Consider the following 16,386-nt stretch of genomic DNA (forward strand, 5'->3'; position numbering starts at 1 on the left):
TAATTCAGCATGCACAGGCAAGTGTGATGTTTGCTGTTAAATTCATAGTAAAATAACAATGCTCCAGGTCAAATATATGGAGAGGATTAACTTTTACCCACAAACAAGTCAAATCAAATAAACCAAACCGAGTCGCATAGACTCAGTTAATATAATTGAGTGTTATGACAGACTTTCATGTCTTTCAGAATTTATGCCCTCCAGCATATAGATTAAAGAAAAATAGCCAAGACATGGAAAACCCCTTTCTCTGTCTCTCAGCAACATTCATCTGCACTGTATACCTTTTGAAAATAACCTTTAATACCAATGCATAACTCCTTATCAGTGATAATTTTTATATAAGTGTTCATTTCATAAAATGTAGGCTCGTAAAGCGACCAGTATTTTCACCACACCCAGCAGAGGTGAATTACTCCCAGCGGAGTCTCATGTGGACTGCAGGCCACGAGTTCAAAAGTGTTTACATTTTTTTCCCAGGAGCCATCTCTGATCAGTTCTGAAGGCTTGATCTCAAATGATTTGCCATGACCCAATATGGCCGCAGTGTTTGCACACTGATTGAGTAAGACAGATAGGCATGGATTGAATCTCTGAAGCATGGACGCTGTACTTGACCTTGAGCAGTGTGTATACGCAAGCACAAACGCCTTAAACAACCAGAGGGTGATACATTTACTGGAAACAGTTTAAAGTGCTGCATGCACGTCAGGGAGTGAAGAGCACAAGGGGATGAATTTGTCTGAAATTTCAAGAAAGTCAGCACTCTGAGGAAAGTTTGGAGAATAGCTGTTTTTACAGGACACTTTTGATTTTATATTGATGAAATGGAAATGGCTTACACTCTCTTGGTGCCATTTAGCTTCACTACACATGGGCATCTCTTCAAAGCTGTCTACTTTTTTAGAGTCTACATAGTAAAACGGAGATTATAGTTTCCATGCTGTTAGATGTTCCCAATGCAAGTTTAGTGTTTAAATGATATACAGATTCATTCTATCTGCTTGCTTTTTTTATTTATTTATTTTTTTAGAATGACTTGGCCATGTGTGTGCATGTGTGTGTTTATTTCCATGTCTTGCATTAGAGGAGAATACAAAATCGTCACATCAGATTAAATAACAAATATGCAGTAACTTTCCATGAGGTGAGACAACAGTAGACCATAACATGATATAATAGTCAATTCCATTATTATTGGCACATTTCGTGAGTAACAATAAATAAATACAAATAATGCATTTGACAGATTTTTTTTTTTTTAAATATTGTATTTATAATAAAATATGGGCACTCCTACAAATAATAATTGGTAAATCATTCCCTGGAGTGAATAAGAGCAGACAAGCTGTGTTGAGCTGACAAGGTATGGTTGGAGACTAGAGGAATCAGGCTGAAGTGAATCACCACTTTTACAAGTGAATTACCGAGCACTTTTACAAAAAAAAATTATATATATGTATATATATATATATATATATATATATATATATATATATATATATATATATATATATATATATATATATATGAAAAAAGCCAATTTGCATTTTGTATGATATTCTTCAGAGATGCCAATAGTTTTTCACATGGATTTTGATTTAAAAAATACTATTATTACTTTTTAAAAAAAGTTAAGTACATTATCTAGAAATTTTTAATCATTGTGTATAATTTTTAGTTTATACAAAAGTTTTTCTTTCTTTTCACGAAGAGTGCCAATAATTATCTGGAGTTGTATTAGATGAAAATTCTGTGTAAATTATGGTGTAGATTGGACTGAGCCTGCTGAGGTAGCAACACTAGATTACCACTACACACCTTCTGTAGCTTATTGGCCTGTTATCGTTCCCTTTATAGGACACAAACACTGCTTTAGACTGAGTCTTACCTTGTTTAGCTAGAACTTTGAGCTAAAGTCACATCATGTACAGTGCCCCCCACTAATATTGGCACCCATTGTAAATATGAGCAAAGAAGGCTGTGAAAAAATGGCTTTATTATTTAAACTTTTGAGCTTTTGTTTAAAAAAAATCACAACAAATACTCTGCTCTCATGGCTATTAAACAATTGCAAACAAAGCCCAGGTTTATAAAAATACATATAGGTGTACAACGATTATTGGCACCCTTTTATTAAATACTCTGTGCTAGCTACCTTTTCCAAGATAACAGCTCTGAATCTTCCTATAATGCCTGATGAGGTTTGAGAATAAAATGCAAGGGATCTGTGACCATTGCTCCAGAATCTATCCTTAATATTTTGAGGTCCACGCTGGTGGACTCTCCTCTTCAGTTCACCCCACAGGTTTTCCATGGGTTTCAAGTCAGGGAACTGGGATGGCCATGGCAGGACCTTGATTTTGTGGTCAGTAAACCATTTTTGTGTTGATTTTGATGTATGTTTTGGATCATTGTCCTGCTGGAAGATCCAACCACGGCCCATTTTAAGCTTTCTGGCAGAGGCAGTCAAGTTTTCATTTAATATCTGTTGATATTTGATAGAGTCCATGATGCCATGTATCCTAACCAAATGTCCAGGTCCTCTGGCAGAAAAACAGCCCCAAAACATTAATGAGCGACCACCATATTTAACCGTGGGCATGAGGTACTTTTCCATATGACTACCTCTGTGTGTGTGCCAAAACCACCTCTGGTGTTTATTGCCAAAAAGCTCTATTTCAGTTTCATCTGACCATAGAACCCGATCCCATTTGAAGGTCCAGTAGTGTCTGGCAAACTGAAGATGCTTGAGTTTGTTTTTGGATGAAAGTAAAGACTTGAAACCCTTCCAAACAACTTGTGGTGATGTAGGTGACTTCAGATTGTAGTTTTGGAGACTTTCTGACCCCAAGATGCAACTAACTTATGCAATTCTCCAGCTGTGATCTATGGGGATTTTTTGGCCACTTGAACCTTTCTCTTCACAGTGCGTTGAGACAGTATAGACACACGTCCAATTCTAGGTTGATTCATAACATTTCCAGTTGACTGGGACTTCTTAATTATTGCCCTGATGGTAGAAATGGGCATTTTCAATGCTTGTACTAATTTCTTATAGCCACTTCCCATTTCGTGAAGCTCAACAACCTTTTGCACACATTACAGCTATATTCCTTGGTCTTACACATTGTTATGAATATTATCTAAGGGAATTTGGCCTATGTGTTACCTCATATTTATACCCCTGTCATGGTCGAACAATTTCCTGTTCCTAGTTACCCAGTTGTACTAATATATGTATGTATATAGGAATATAATTCATATGAATTCATGGGGGTGCCAATAATTGTTGCACAGCTATATTTAACAAAGTTTTTTTGATAAACCTGTGTGGTTTGCAATTGTTTGATATGCTTGAGAGCACAGTATTTTTGTGAAATGTTTAACAGATCAAAATGTTAAACAATAAAGACAATTTTTCACAGCCTTCTTTGCTCATATTTACCAAGGGTGCCAATATTAGTGGAGGACACTGTATTTGTTAGTCAGGTGTGATTGCCTTGTTCCCACTCCAAATCAAATAATACTTATGCTTTTGTATGATGTTCACATACATCTTTATTTCAATAATTTAGCCATTCTCGGGAAGGCAACAACAACAATGTCACCAACAACAATTTTAAAACAGTATACCACAGCACATTTGAAGTCTCCATTCTAATTGGTCTGAAGGTTTTTTTCATATTATACAATTAGCTACGAGACAGAGAGAGAGAGAGAGAGAGAGAGATGCTGGTGAAGGAATGACTGTTAGTATCTGTTAATAACAAAAGTGATAATGGGAACTAACTGTTCCACAATAATAAATGTACTTATAAACTGATTAAAGGGTGTTGTTCTTTAATGAATATAAAATGTAACTGTTGTCAAAGTGCTGTGGTATAAGAGGAAAACACTGCTGTCATAGGAGAATAATTAACTTTTGATTATTTGGTTGTTTTCTAATAACTGCACTCCCTGTTGTTTTTTACTCCTCACATAATGTTTTACATGTGTTCTTTTTTTAAATGAATACTTGCTGTTTTGTAGTTATTAAAATGGGGCTGTCCAGTCAATAATAATTATGAAGGAGATGAAACATTTTGGTATTTCCTGCTGTTTGTACCATGGTGTTTTGCTGATTGGTTTGCTAATGATCTTATGGCAGCCTTATTTTCATCTTCTTCATACTGAACAGTGATTATATCCATTTCATGTTTCACCCATTGACTGTTCATGATAATTCTTATGAGTCTGGTCTACAGATTCCAGCCTGTTTTATCTCTGAAATGGTGGCTAGCATGAATACCGATATGGATTTAAAACTACACAGAGACTTTAAAGCTCTGAATAATTTATGAATACATGTTATATATTATCTACATCTGGGCTATGCCCATCCTAATACAATTTCATAACAATAACATTATAGTGATGTGTCGAGGAGTGACAGTGTCTTGTAGTAGAGGGATTTGGGTGGGACATGGAGGAAGTTAAGGGAGTCTGGTCTAATTCTCCTTTAAACAAATCCTTCCTGTTTGTAAGTCATTTCTGATTAGCTGGGCCATTCGGGATGGATAATATTGTAATTGAAGTTTGGCCACAATAAAAGAATGTTTATACAAAACTTTATCAATGGGTAAATCTGGATGCATTATTATCTGTATTATGTATGTTTTATTCAGGAATGTTTAACATCTGGATGCTTAACTTTTCTGGACAGACTAGAGGAGCTACACAGTGTGAAGCTCCATGAATAAAATCACTCTGAGCCCTTTTCTACTGAGACCTGAAAACTAATGCTCTCATTTTTATGCCATGATAAATCTTTTATCCATGATACCATCTTAGTGTGCTATGTGCTATGTAAATGTGCTATGTGAATGAAAAAATATATTTGGCTCCTCCCATTGTGTGTTTTTGGGGGGTGGGCTGGGGTTGGTAGTAGTACAGGGTACAGGGTGACCTCAACACTTTGAAATTGTCCCTTTGCTGTGCCTGTCTCTCATTACTCGCTCTGCTTTCATATTCAGCACTGCCTGCTCACTCACTCTCTTTGATTCTCTATTCCCCTTTAAGATGCCTTTTTCCCCTCAAATCTTTTCTCTTTGCCCTTCTCCTTTTAATGCATAATTTCTCATACTTATTTTCAGGGGTTTTTTTTCTTCCCTTTTCCAGGTTGCTTTATTCCCCGTGCAGTATTTTGTCTCTCTCATTCTCTTATTGTCTCTCAGTACATTTTGATAACCACAATAACTTATTCCAGTGATTTGATGTGATTAGTCTATGGTTTACTCCCCTTTTCAGGTTATTGCAGTTGGTATAATGTGTAATAAGAAATCAATAAGGTTGTTTGTTGTTATAATATGACAACAGTCCTTTACTAGATAAAGGTCAGAGAGACTTGATTTCCGAATACAGACAGTGACGCATCAAAAAACTGTTCATAACATTATATGAATGCTATACTGTAATGCATATGAATGTGTACACATCTATTTTCTGGAAATAATGTATATATAAATGAAAACCTTTCACAGACTCTCTTTATCATTGCAATGCTAAGTCATTGTTTGAAATTTAAAATACTTGTTACTGAGAAATTGTTATTGTACTAATTATTGTTGTTATGTTTAAATATTAAGACATCATTCTGATAAATGTTGGTTATTATGTTACAACTGGTAAACTGAGAAAATGGATTTTGTGAAATTATGTGAAATGGAATATCCATCAAAAAAGTAATGATATCAGAATACAGAAAGAGGAGAAGGAGAACATCTTAAGATGCTTCTTAAGCCAGACTGTGGTCTAGTCTTATGTGTTATCTGTAAGCTGTATTGCCAAAAAAAAACATGCACACAATACAGTATGTTTGCATTTTTTCTTAAATTGATCTTTCTTTCTTTCTTTCGTTCTTTCTTTCTTACTTTCATAATTCTCATGTATTTACTTTTCATTTGATCTTCAACATCCTTATATCCATGTCCATTTGCATGCTTGATCTATTGTCTGCATGAAGTAAGACCCTAACAGTTTTATCTTAATTATTTTGTAGTGCTCACTTCATTAAGATTTTCATTAAGTAACTAAATACACATGATGCACTTTATTCAGTCCAAAGACCAAACATTCAAGTCTGAAAATTAGAAATTTATAATCTAGTATAAGATTTATTGTTTGGTCCTCTGAAGACACATTTCTTACTGAATATGCATAATGCAGCTCTTTAACAATTAGTATTTTAGCTTATTTCAGTATTCTGTGAATACCTAAGATTGGAGCGTAGGAGCGATTTTGAACCTGGGGGGACGCTGAAATGCTAGCCGCATTGGGGGGGCATGCTCCCCTGAAAATATATATTTTTTAATAAAGCAATTAAATGCTCATTTCTAATGACTTTTCATCAATATTTGTAAAACACACATATAGATGTTAAAGAGTGACCAATAGCATTGATTTGTGAAAAAAAGTCGAAATATGGAGATATGAGTTCTGATGTATATCACTCAATGAAGCTCAATTTATTCATTAATATTACTCCAAACAGAGAATTGTTCATTTAAAACACTAGCTACTATAATCATTAAGAACAGCTGCTAGTTAATGTAGCTAGACACAGTACATGTTGAGACGTGGGTGCCATCCTGTGAGGATTGCTGTTTCTGTTGGTGAGTTAAAGCTATGAGTATGAGTTGGAGACTATTTTGCTATAGAAAAAAAATATCCCATTGTCCAGTTTTCTCACTGGATGACAGTGTGACCTACTATTGCAGTTCTTGATGCAGCAGCACTGCCCTACCATGGCGATGCTTTCCAGAATCACAACAGAAAATGAAAACACACAGTCTGCAACTCCCCAACAGTGGGAGCGATCCTCACACGATGAGGTTTTTTTCACAGACAGTTACGGAATATTTGAGTCATCTCCAAATGAATCCATTCCGCTTTCATTGCATAAGAGCAGCCACCTTCTCTGAAAATCTGTACCAGGTTTTGTTTGTTACCTTGCAGTAACAGACACCTTGCTCTAGTTAAGCTTTTCAACAGGCAAACGGTTCAGCGAGCCCTGCGTTGACCCCTGACCCCCGCGCTTATTTTAGTCAAAATTAGTTTTTTTATTTTATTGAATTATGTTTCAAAAAGTTGCAGAATGGATGCATTTGGAGACTGTCCAACTCAGTAATCCTCAGAGACAGGCATGCAATGTGAAATAAAGTTTGAGATTAGGAAAAAGTGGGGGGGACAAAACCTCGATTTTGAAATGTGTGGGAGACATGTATAATGGCTCCTACACCCAAGCCTAAGATGACTTTAAAGTTTTTGGGGATTAAACCCAGAGGTAGTGCCTGGGCTTCTATTAGTTTTTATGGTGCATAAAACCATGACATACGTTAATATTATAGAGCAAAAAACTAAATACAAATTTCCCTTTCTTTTTAAATGGAACGGTAGCAGATTATAATGTTCTAAGCAAGAAAATGACTTATATTCTTGAATCTGGGACAGAATGTCTGTCTAAATGTCTGTGAAAAGGTTACAGAATGTAATTGTACTATTGAGCAGTATTTTTTTTTTAATCAGCAGTAATTTTGACTTTATGTTCTGTTCTGTAGTAGCTCACTGTGTAGCTCTATTATTAATTTGATTGCCATTTTTGTTAGAATCCCAAATTTCAGGAACCTGTCACTCTGGACTTCCTGGATGCTGAGCTAGAAAATGATATTAAAGTCGAGGTAGACACACACACACACACACACACACACACAAAGATGCAAACAGAAACACTTAATGAGTCTAAAGACATTCTTAAAATTAAGTGTGTAACAGATTAAGGATTAATTGGTGAGTTGTCGAATGAAAAAAGCAGCAGATAATTCAATGCTTACAAATTATTGCAAACCCTATATGCAGGAGCTTTGAAGTGTGGCAGATGTGGCATTTTAAATTAAAAGCTTATAGTAAATATTGCAGTGGTACTGCTGCTTTTGGCTCTTCAGTGGTCTCGATGTGGGTGATTTGTGGTACGTGGGTGTCGTTCTTTATTTAGATAAACAGTGCAGTGTAACGACCGGGTGTTCAGGCTTGAAAGGATATCTCTGCTTCTTTGAAAACCACATCTAAGTGCACAAAATCGTTCCGGAACAAATTCATCCATACCGTAACTGAGAAATGAAAAACATGGTTGTCAACATTTTCTATAGCACAATACTTGACCATGACACAGAGCAACCTTACAGCACACACTGGACTGGTGAAGTCTACTCAACATTTGGAATGCTTTTAATGATTGGCCTAAAATTGTTTTTGAGATGTAGAACTTCTGTTTTACTATAAACGACTCAGCACTTTTTATGTCAAGGGATAAATCAACTGATTACTTGTTGCTCTCTTTTAGATAAGAACAATGATGATTGACAGGGATCCTGGTGAGAGGAAGATTGAAACACTGGTCAAATCTCTGGATGAGGTTTGTAAAGATTCATCATGAGATAAATGTTTTTATATTGAATCTGTACTTTTCATTTCTTTTTTCTTTTCTTTTTTTCCCTTCTTGCTGGCAGAGATACATTGATCGAGGAGTGAGGACTTACACTTGGGTACCGGTCAATGGCACAGACTACAGGTATGTTCAAACAAGACCTTTCCATCTAGTGTATTCTTGCTCATTAACCCCATTTGTCTTGACATCAACATTGATTTGTTAGCTTAAAGGGCAATTCCACAGATTTTTCAACATTTTACACTATAATTTGCTTGTTCAGAAGCAAACATAAAGACCTAACGAGTGTTTTGGTCAATGCTAGAGAACTTTCCTGAATCAAATTTCTTTGCATTGTAGTACAGAGTGCAGTAATACTTAGTTTGCTATCCAAACTATCAATAAAGCCACATGTTAGAAATTTTAGTAACACTAAAATAACAGTAAATTGGTTTTCCTTGGATATGAGATTTCCTCCTTTTAAAAATATAAAATTAAGGGATAATCACACTAAATCTAGATGTGCAAGAAAAGATGAATATATCTGCTTAATAGCCAAACCATTTAGGTAATAGACTACAGTACATAATTAAACACATCAGAATTCAATATTATGAAAATCCTCCAAGATTCTAAACTCAATTGGACATATTTTATTGGATAAACACATATTTAGACAAAAAAAAAAAAAAAGATTTCCTCAGGGATTCTTTGAAGGGTTCCTAGCTTCCTAAAGAGGTCCTGCTTAAGAGTTCTACATAGAGTCTTTCCCCAGAATGACAAACTAGGAAACTATGAAGGAATATCTTTTGAAAGAATGGTGTTCATCCCTCCAGTACACTTCCAGAGACTTGTAGAATCTGTGCCAAGACACACATATGTATGTTATATCATAAAATAGCTTCTCAGGAAACCATAATGTATTTGTAACCATTTTATGCAATAACGTGCTGTGGGGTGAGTTTTAAAGAGATAAAGACTTTTATGAAACTGTCAAACCTGTGCTTATCATTAGAATTGTGGATTTTTCATCAAACACTCTGAATGACTCTTTACTTAACAACAAGCAAATTATGCACAAAATTGGAAAAATCTGAATTTCCCTTTAATGATCTATAAATATTCTGTGTACCTGTGTATGCGTTTGTGTGTGTGTTCTATAGTTTGGCCTTGGTTTTGCCTGAGTACAACATGCACTACATCCAAGCAAACCTAGGGGACGTAAAGCAAGCCATGTGTGAGTATCTATGCTTATATGGAGTGGTTTTTGAATATCACTCCTCTGCTCTTCATTTCAGTAGGGTGGGTAATCTCAGCTGCGATTAGTTTTTTTTTTTTTATGTATGTGCTTGTATGGTTATGTGCAAAATTGAACACAATGCTGAAATACAAAGCATCTGAAGGCCCTCTCCAATGCTGTAAATCACTAAAGGTTCAGTTTGTAGTGTTCTGTAATAATCCAAAAAAATTGAGAATTTGCATGTGGTCCTAGTACAAGTACTTCTCTCTTGTCAGATTTAAGTAAAAGGACGTTAATTAGCATACAGTGTCTAATGTCCTTTACACATTCCTCAACTTTATTAAGCTGGCCTCTGTCATCTGCCTTTGCTGAAACATACAACTGTGTGTCATCAGCATAACAGTGGAAGCAAATACCATGTTTATGAATAATTTTACCCAGAGGTAGTATATATAAAGAAAAGAGAAGTGGGCCTAAAACAGAACCTTGTGGAACACCAAACTTTACCTCAGTATGCGTAGAGAAGTTACCATTTACATCTATGAACTGATAATGATCAATCAAGTAAGACCTGAGCCAGGAGAGGGCCGTTCCCTTAATACCACCAACATTTTCTAGTCTATCAAGGAGAATAGTATGATCAATGGTATCAAAAGCTCAGAGGCGAGTAGTAAGCCATTTACCACTTTAACCAGTGCTCTCTCTGTGCTATAATGAGGCCTAAATTCTGACTGATACATTTCATGAATTTTATTTCTATGTAGGTACGAGCATAGCTGCTGTGCTACAACCTTTCTAAGATCTTGGAGATAAAAGGGAGGCTTGATATTAGCCTATAGTTGGACAATTGACATAGGTGGAGGTCAGGTTTTTTTAATCAGGTGTTTGATAACTGCTAGGTTAAATGATTTAGGTACATAGCCAGTGCTAAGGGAAGAATTAATTATTTTTAGAATGGGTTTGATTACTTATGGAATTATCTGTTTGAAGAAACATGTAGGTAAGGGATCAAGTATACAAGTTGATTTTGATGAGGAAATTAGTTAAATTAGTTAGATCTTTCAAAGGGGATTAAAACATTCTAACTGTTGATCTGATATTGTTATATTATTATCTGCAGGGTTAGTTATAAGACTGTCTGGTTTTAGATTATTAGTCTGCATGTTTCTGTTGTGGTCTTATTCCTAGTTCATTTTGCTACAGTATTAAATAAGAATTTAGGATTATTCTTGTTTCATCATTATGACCTTTAGGCAAGCTGGATGCCCTGCTTGCCTATAGGTGAGATGTCACACAACAAGCATTATGTCCTTCTCATGAGCATTACTTTGAGGCATGCCTCTCCAGGAATTCTGTGCTGCTGTTACCTGAGTGGCAAAATGCACATTCTCCAAGTTTTATATCAACATTGTCCTCCTTGATTGAATCACGGTTATATGCTCAAAATATTGCCAAGGAACGGATCTGACTGGTTTCTTAATTTCAGGCTTCTTTTTACATTTTCGGGAGAAGACATTCTATATTCAACAAACAGGGTGGGGAGAGTTGGGGAGAGAAGGAACACTTGTCAATATCTGCATCACAATTGCAGATCACCTTACAAGAGCAGAGTGATATAACAAATGGCAAATGCTTTCCTTTAATTTGTGCTGTGTTCTGCATATAAAATGCACACACAATCGCAGGTGCAATACCAATATATACCAATGGTATATCAAATGTCATTTTTAAGTTGCACAATCCTAGATCAGCCTTTACCTTTTGAACAATAAGTAGGAGCTAAATTTAAACATCTCCTGCCATTCGGCAGCAAGTTAGTGTATCTGATTGATGATTCAGGAGTTCGGTGCAGATGTGCAGGGATGAGCTTTGACTCTTTCTGTCTCTGTCACTCTGCCTGTCTTCCCGTCTCTCTTTTGCTGTAAGTCAGTCAAGCATATATTTATGATGTTGTAAAGGCACAGGTGAAGATGGCACAGAGAGTATAGAATGGGGTCATGTCTCTGTGTGTTTCCTCTCAGGCTTTGTGGTTCTCTACAGATCTCCTGGATGGTTTAAAAGCCTGAATGAATGCTCAATGAGCTCCAGGGGGCTCGTTTAGCTGAGTTGAAAGAAATAAGTGAAGCTTAGATACACTCGCCAAGAGATTTTTGGATCCCGAGAGTTGTGCAGAGTGATGAGAAGAGCATGTGAGCACAAAGCACTGTGAACACAAAACATTGTTCTTCATGAGAATTGTAGTTTTGTTCCTCTTATTATTGTAATGCCCAATAATATTCTAGTATTACAGTGATGTGTTTGCTGAGTCATTTTTTTTTTTGTAGGCAAATATAGAAACAAAAAAAAAACAATAGTAGTAAGAACAAAAACAGCACATTCAAGTGTGGCAATACTAATGCCACTAAAGTTGTTGATATATATCATACACTGTACAGGAAGTCATAATAGACATACACATATAGTAAATACCCCTGCTGAGCAAAATCTTATAAACATGTCTAATTGCATGTGGGTTCGGGTAAATTCTGTAATATTAAGCAGCGAGTGCAGCATCTTGTCATTATGTGCTGTCTGATCATAGGACTCCTTAAACCATGGTTTGATTAAGTATACTACAGTGATGAAAGAGTGGGATTATGGGGAGCTTTAAGCATATGTGGTCACGTAAAAATGACATTTACAAAGAGTTCGAGGAATAATCTCTATACAACACATTTGCAGAATATGAGGAATTACCATATTTACACAAAACTTACTTATAATAGCAATGTAACAGTGGTTGTTGAATTTAATCATCGAATCACACTGGAGCAAAATATAAAAAGTAGTCCTGGTCATGGTCCACAGGTTCTGTGGTATTCATGCTGTATCAGTTATAAACTGTGGCACTTTTGTTAATTCATTAGCAAACAAACCAACTTTTTTTGGAACAAAGCCTTCTTGGTCTTGATCACTTCTTTATAGTGCTGTTAGACCATTCCTAACCTTACTAAGGTAAGATACAAACAATTGATCAGACCTAGAAAGCAATTGCAAAACTTTGCTGAGCTAGACCCCTATTAACCTGAGTATAATTATGAGGAGGTACAACAGATGGAGGAGGACAAAACACAGTGCAAAAGCGCCCTGCCGAGTTTGGTCTACTGGTGCATATATGGACATCAGCCATGAATAGTGTTGGTGTTGCTCCGAGTGGGAATTAGATTCTGATAAACCATGCATTATGGTATTGCTCTGAACACTCCATACATATTGATAATGAATAACCAGGGTTGCCAGGTCTGTGTGACCAACCCAGCCCAATTGCCTATACAAAACTAAAGCAAAAAAAAACCGAGTGGGCAATAAAATATATTGTAATATTTATAAAGTATCATCATATGATATTTTTTTCTATTGAAAATTATTAAAACCACATAGTTTTCCCAGAGAGAAAAACGCTCAGTCTCACCCAACAAAAACATTTGGACAATATTTAAAAAAATAAATAAATAAAAAATAAATAAAATCATTTATATGTATTACCTATAGAAAAAATATTTTATTCAACCTATAAAATCACTGCATATAGCACAGCCCACATACAACATAATAGACTTTGTACTTATTATTTGCTTAGAAAACCTCAGCTTACCTATTCGGCTTATAAGCATCAAAATTATTAATATATGCAAACATCCGACCACAAACCAGCAGAAAATAAAATCAGCCCACAGCAACAAATCAAAATCATTATGAAAATATTGTAATTTATCATCTCAGTATCTGGTAATCCAGAAGAGGATGTTTCCATTTGTGTCTGGTTCCTCTGAAGTTGTCTTTTCTTCTCAGATATTTTGTCATTAAGGACATAGTGCTACATTTAGATTTTTATAAAGCTGTTTTGTGACAGTGTCTATTGTTGTAAGGAAAATACATACTGTATCAAATTTAATTTAATTTAAAAGTAGTCAACTCTGCAGGAAGCCCATGGACTTGGCAACCCTGTCCATAACCATAAATTCTTCCTTCAGTAACCAAGAGCCTACCAGTGAGCCATAATCAGTCAGTGAATTTCAAGTTTTTTTCCTTAGAAATTCTTTCCAGTGATAATCATGTTACAGATGCAGTCAAAAATTCTAGAGTATTTCTTGAAGTCCTATCTAGAAGTCCTATCTAACTTGTATAACATAATAAGGTGCAGGATGAGGTTATGTTTTTTCCATTTTTGCTGCTGTCTGGTTATTTCTGGCTGCTGTCTTTATGCCATACTGTCTCTGTTGCAATTTGTGTTGAAAGAAGGGATTACACACTTTGTACTTGCTCATCTCCCTCCAGATGGAACTTTACACTGTCTTTATTTGAAAGCCAGTTGTTTGGCTTCAGAAGAACTCGTGTTATGTCTGCATGCTTTATATGCAATGATGTGTTGAAATATTGTGTTCACAGTACTAGTTCATAACTCTGTCTTTCTCTCTCCTGGGTAACCTGTGGGATATACACTATAGGGCAAAAGGGCAAGTACAGTGTTTACCTCTTCTCTGTCTCTTCCCGTTCTTCACCTTTTTATTTTTCCACATGTTGCATGTCTCACTTATCCACTACATAAGCCTTATTGCATGATAAGGAATGTGCATATGTGAGCGCATTCGTCACCTTTATAGTACTACTGATTTATAGTACTACTAATTGTGTCTATTAAATGAATGCTTGTCATATAAATTGCAGTTTGTGTTACTTTCACTGTTTTGCATTTATTTATCTGTGTATCTTGTGAATATTGCAATTTTGGGTGACAGTTGACGTTGAGTATTATGGTAGTGATATTTGAGGTTCTGACCTGCCTCACCTCTTTCTCTGCAGTCTCAGATACTATGCAAGTGGAGAAATTTGAGGATTATGGCTACACCTTTATAGCACCCAGGTAGGTCCCTCTCCCTCCCTCATTCTCTTATACACAGAGAGTGACCTGAAGGCAAGTATAACTTTAGCAATGTTGGGTTTTTCCGAGTGGTGTACAGGCTGTTGGTGTTTGAAGGCTTATAAATTTAGACATACCTTTAGACATGCACTTCTTTTTTGACTGAAATTGAAATAAGTTTTACTTATAACATACAGACCAGAATTAATCTAATTAATTAGCATCACCAAAGAACATAAATCTGATTGATGTAGGCAATGAACATCTATTTATCTGCTCTAATTTAATTGCACTGGTTATTTGCTTCTGGCTTAGTTTGTGTTAAATTAACTTGTGATGACGCTGTATAGGGAATATTGCCAAGACCTGAAACCCTCCACCAACAACACTCAGTTCCTCATGGACGTCATCCAGTACATCGACAAGAGAATGCCCAGTGACCCAATGTGTAAGTGCATAGTTTATGTCTGATACACATTTGTATGATAGACAAGAAGTAAATATTAACACTGTGAGAACAGTATCACCTTGACAACACACAATGAAACATAGTATTGGTAGCACCATGTTGTGGGGATGCTTTTCTTCAGCAGGGTTTGGGAAACTGGTCAGAGTTGAGGGAAAACTGGATGGATCCAGATATCAGAAAGATTTATTCCAAGCACATACTCTAGACAAATAAGTTACATTAACGTCACGAAGAAATACAGTGATGAAACTTAACCCTCCTAGCACAATTCACTTTGATGTTTAGATCACGTCACCCTTTACATAAGCTCTCTCTGAAATCATTATCAAAGCTCTGATACATTTACGACCCTGAAGTAGGTAAATCGATGGATGATCTCATGCTGTTAGAGATGAGAGTCATTTTTCTGATAGATGCTTACTCAGGTGGTTTCCCACACAAGTGATGTCACTGTGTCTTGTTCACTCACTGTGAAGGTGACCCTGGAGTACACTGATTGAAATTAGCCCCTGATTGATTCGTCTGGTGTGGAACATCATTACTGTCTCTGTTATCCTCTTGTTCAGCTTTTAATGAGTCACTGCTTATCCTGACTTGGGTTTCTGCTATCTCATACATACACACACACATTAGAATTTGCGGCGACCTGGCCAGAATAAAACAGTTACTGTAGATGAATTAATGAAATTAACTTATTCACCAATTACATATTAATGCTTTACTCTAACCTTTTCCAGGTAATGTGACTCTACTGAACAGGATGCTACTGGACGCTGGTCTTACAGCTGAACTGGTCAGTCTTTGGAAAAAGCAGAGTGTGTAAGTAAATCATGCTTCAGATATGCAGATTCATCCTGAGTTCTTATTGCATCATGTTCTCAACTTGATGTCATGAGTTTATGTGTTTGATTTCAACCAAACAAAGTAATGTGATTAGATTTTGTTCTATTTCAAATGACTAAAGTTATTAGAACAGGTATTAAAGTTAACCATAAACTTAAACTAACCCCAGCCTTTGCAACATCATATAAATTGTCATGAATTTACATGAGTGAGACACTGTTGGTGTAAGAGCTTAAGTGAATTTGGAACAATAAAAACTACAATGTCTTGAATAAGTATTCAACCCATTGAACCTTTTCATATTTTAAGGTAAATTCTAGAAAAGTAGCCAATAATATTGAAGTGGGGGGGAAATATTCAATATAGTTTGTAAAATTGCTAAATTATTTGCATATATAAAAATATCAATGTTGTGATCCACCCCTGTTATTGTGAAATTCTAAATGAGTTCTGGTGCAACCGGTTGCCAT

At 35.8% G+C, this 16,386-nt stretch overlaps 1 protein-coding gene across 1 annotated transcript in view; it reads left to right on the forward strand.

Moving 5' to 3' along the window:
• The window catches only part of LOC128606937 (voltage-dependent calcium channel subunit alpha-2/delta-1), a 109,726-nt gene that overhangs the window by 84,419 nt on the left and 8,921 nt on the right, over window positions 1-16,386 (forward strand). The window contains exons 19-25 of the mRNA XM_053623501.1: window positions 7,647-7,718; window positions 8,381-8,452; window positions 8,547-8,608; window positions 9,628-9,701; window positions 14,547-14,607; window positions 14,955-15,052; window positions 15,811-15,892. Coding sequence (XP_053479476.1) covers window positions 7,647-7,718; window positions 8,381-8,452; window positions 8,547-8,608; window positions 9,628-9,701; window positions 14,547-14,607; window positions 14,955-15,052; window positions 15,811-15,892 — 521 coding nt within the window. The remainder of the gene's footprint in view (window positions 1-7,646; window positions 7,719-8,380; window positions 8,453-8,546; window positions 8,609-9,627; window positions 9,702-14,546; window positions 14,608-14,954; window positions 15,053-15,810; window positions 15,893-16,386) is intronic.

The sequence above is a fragment of the Ictalurus furcatus genome, chromosome 4, assembly GCF_023375685.1.
Source record: "Ictalurus furcatus strain D&B chromosome 4, Billie_1.0, whole genome shotgun sequence".
NCBI lineage: Eukaryota > Metazoa > Chordata > Actinopteri > Siluriformes > Ictaluridae > Ictalurus > Ictalurus furcatus.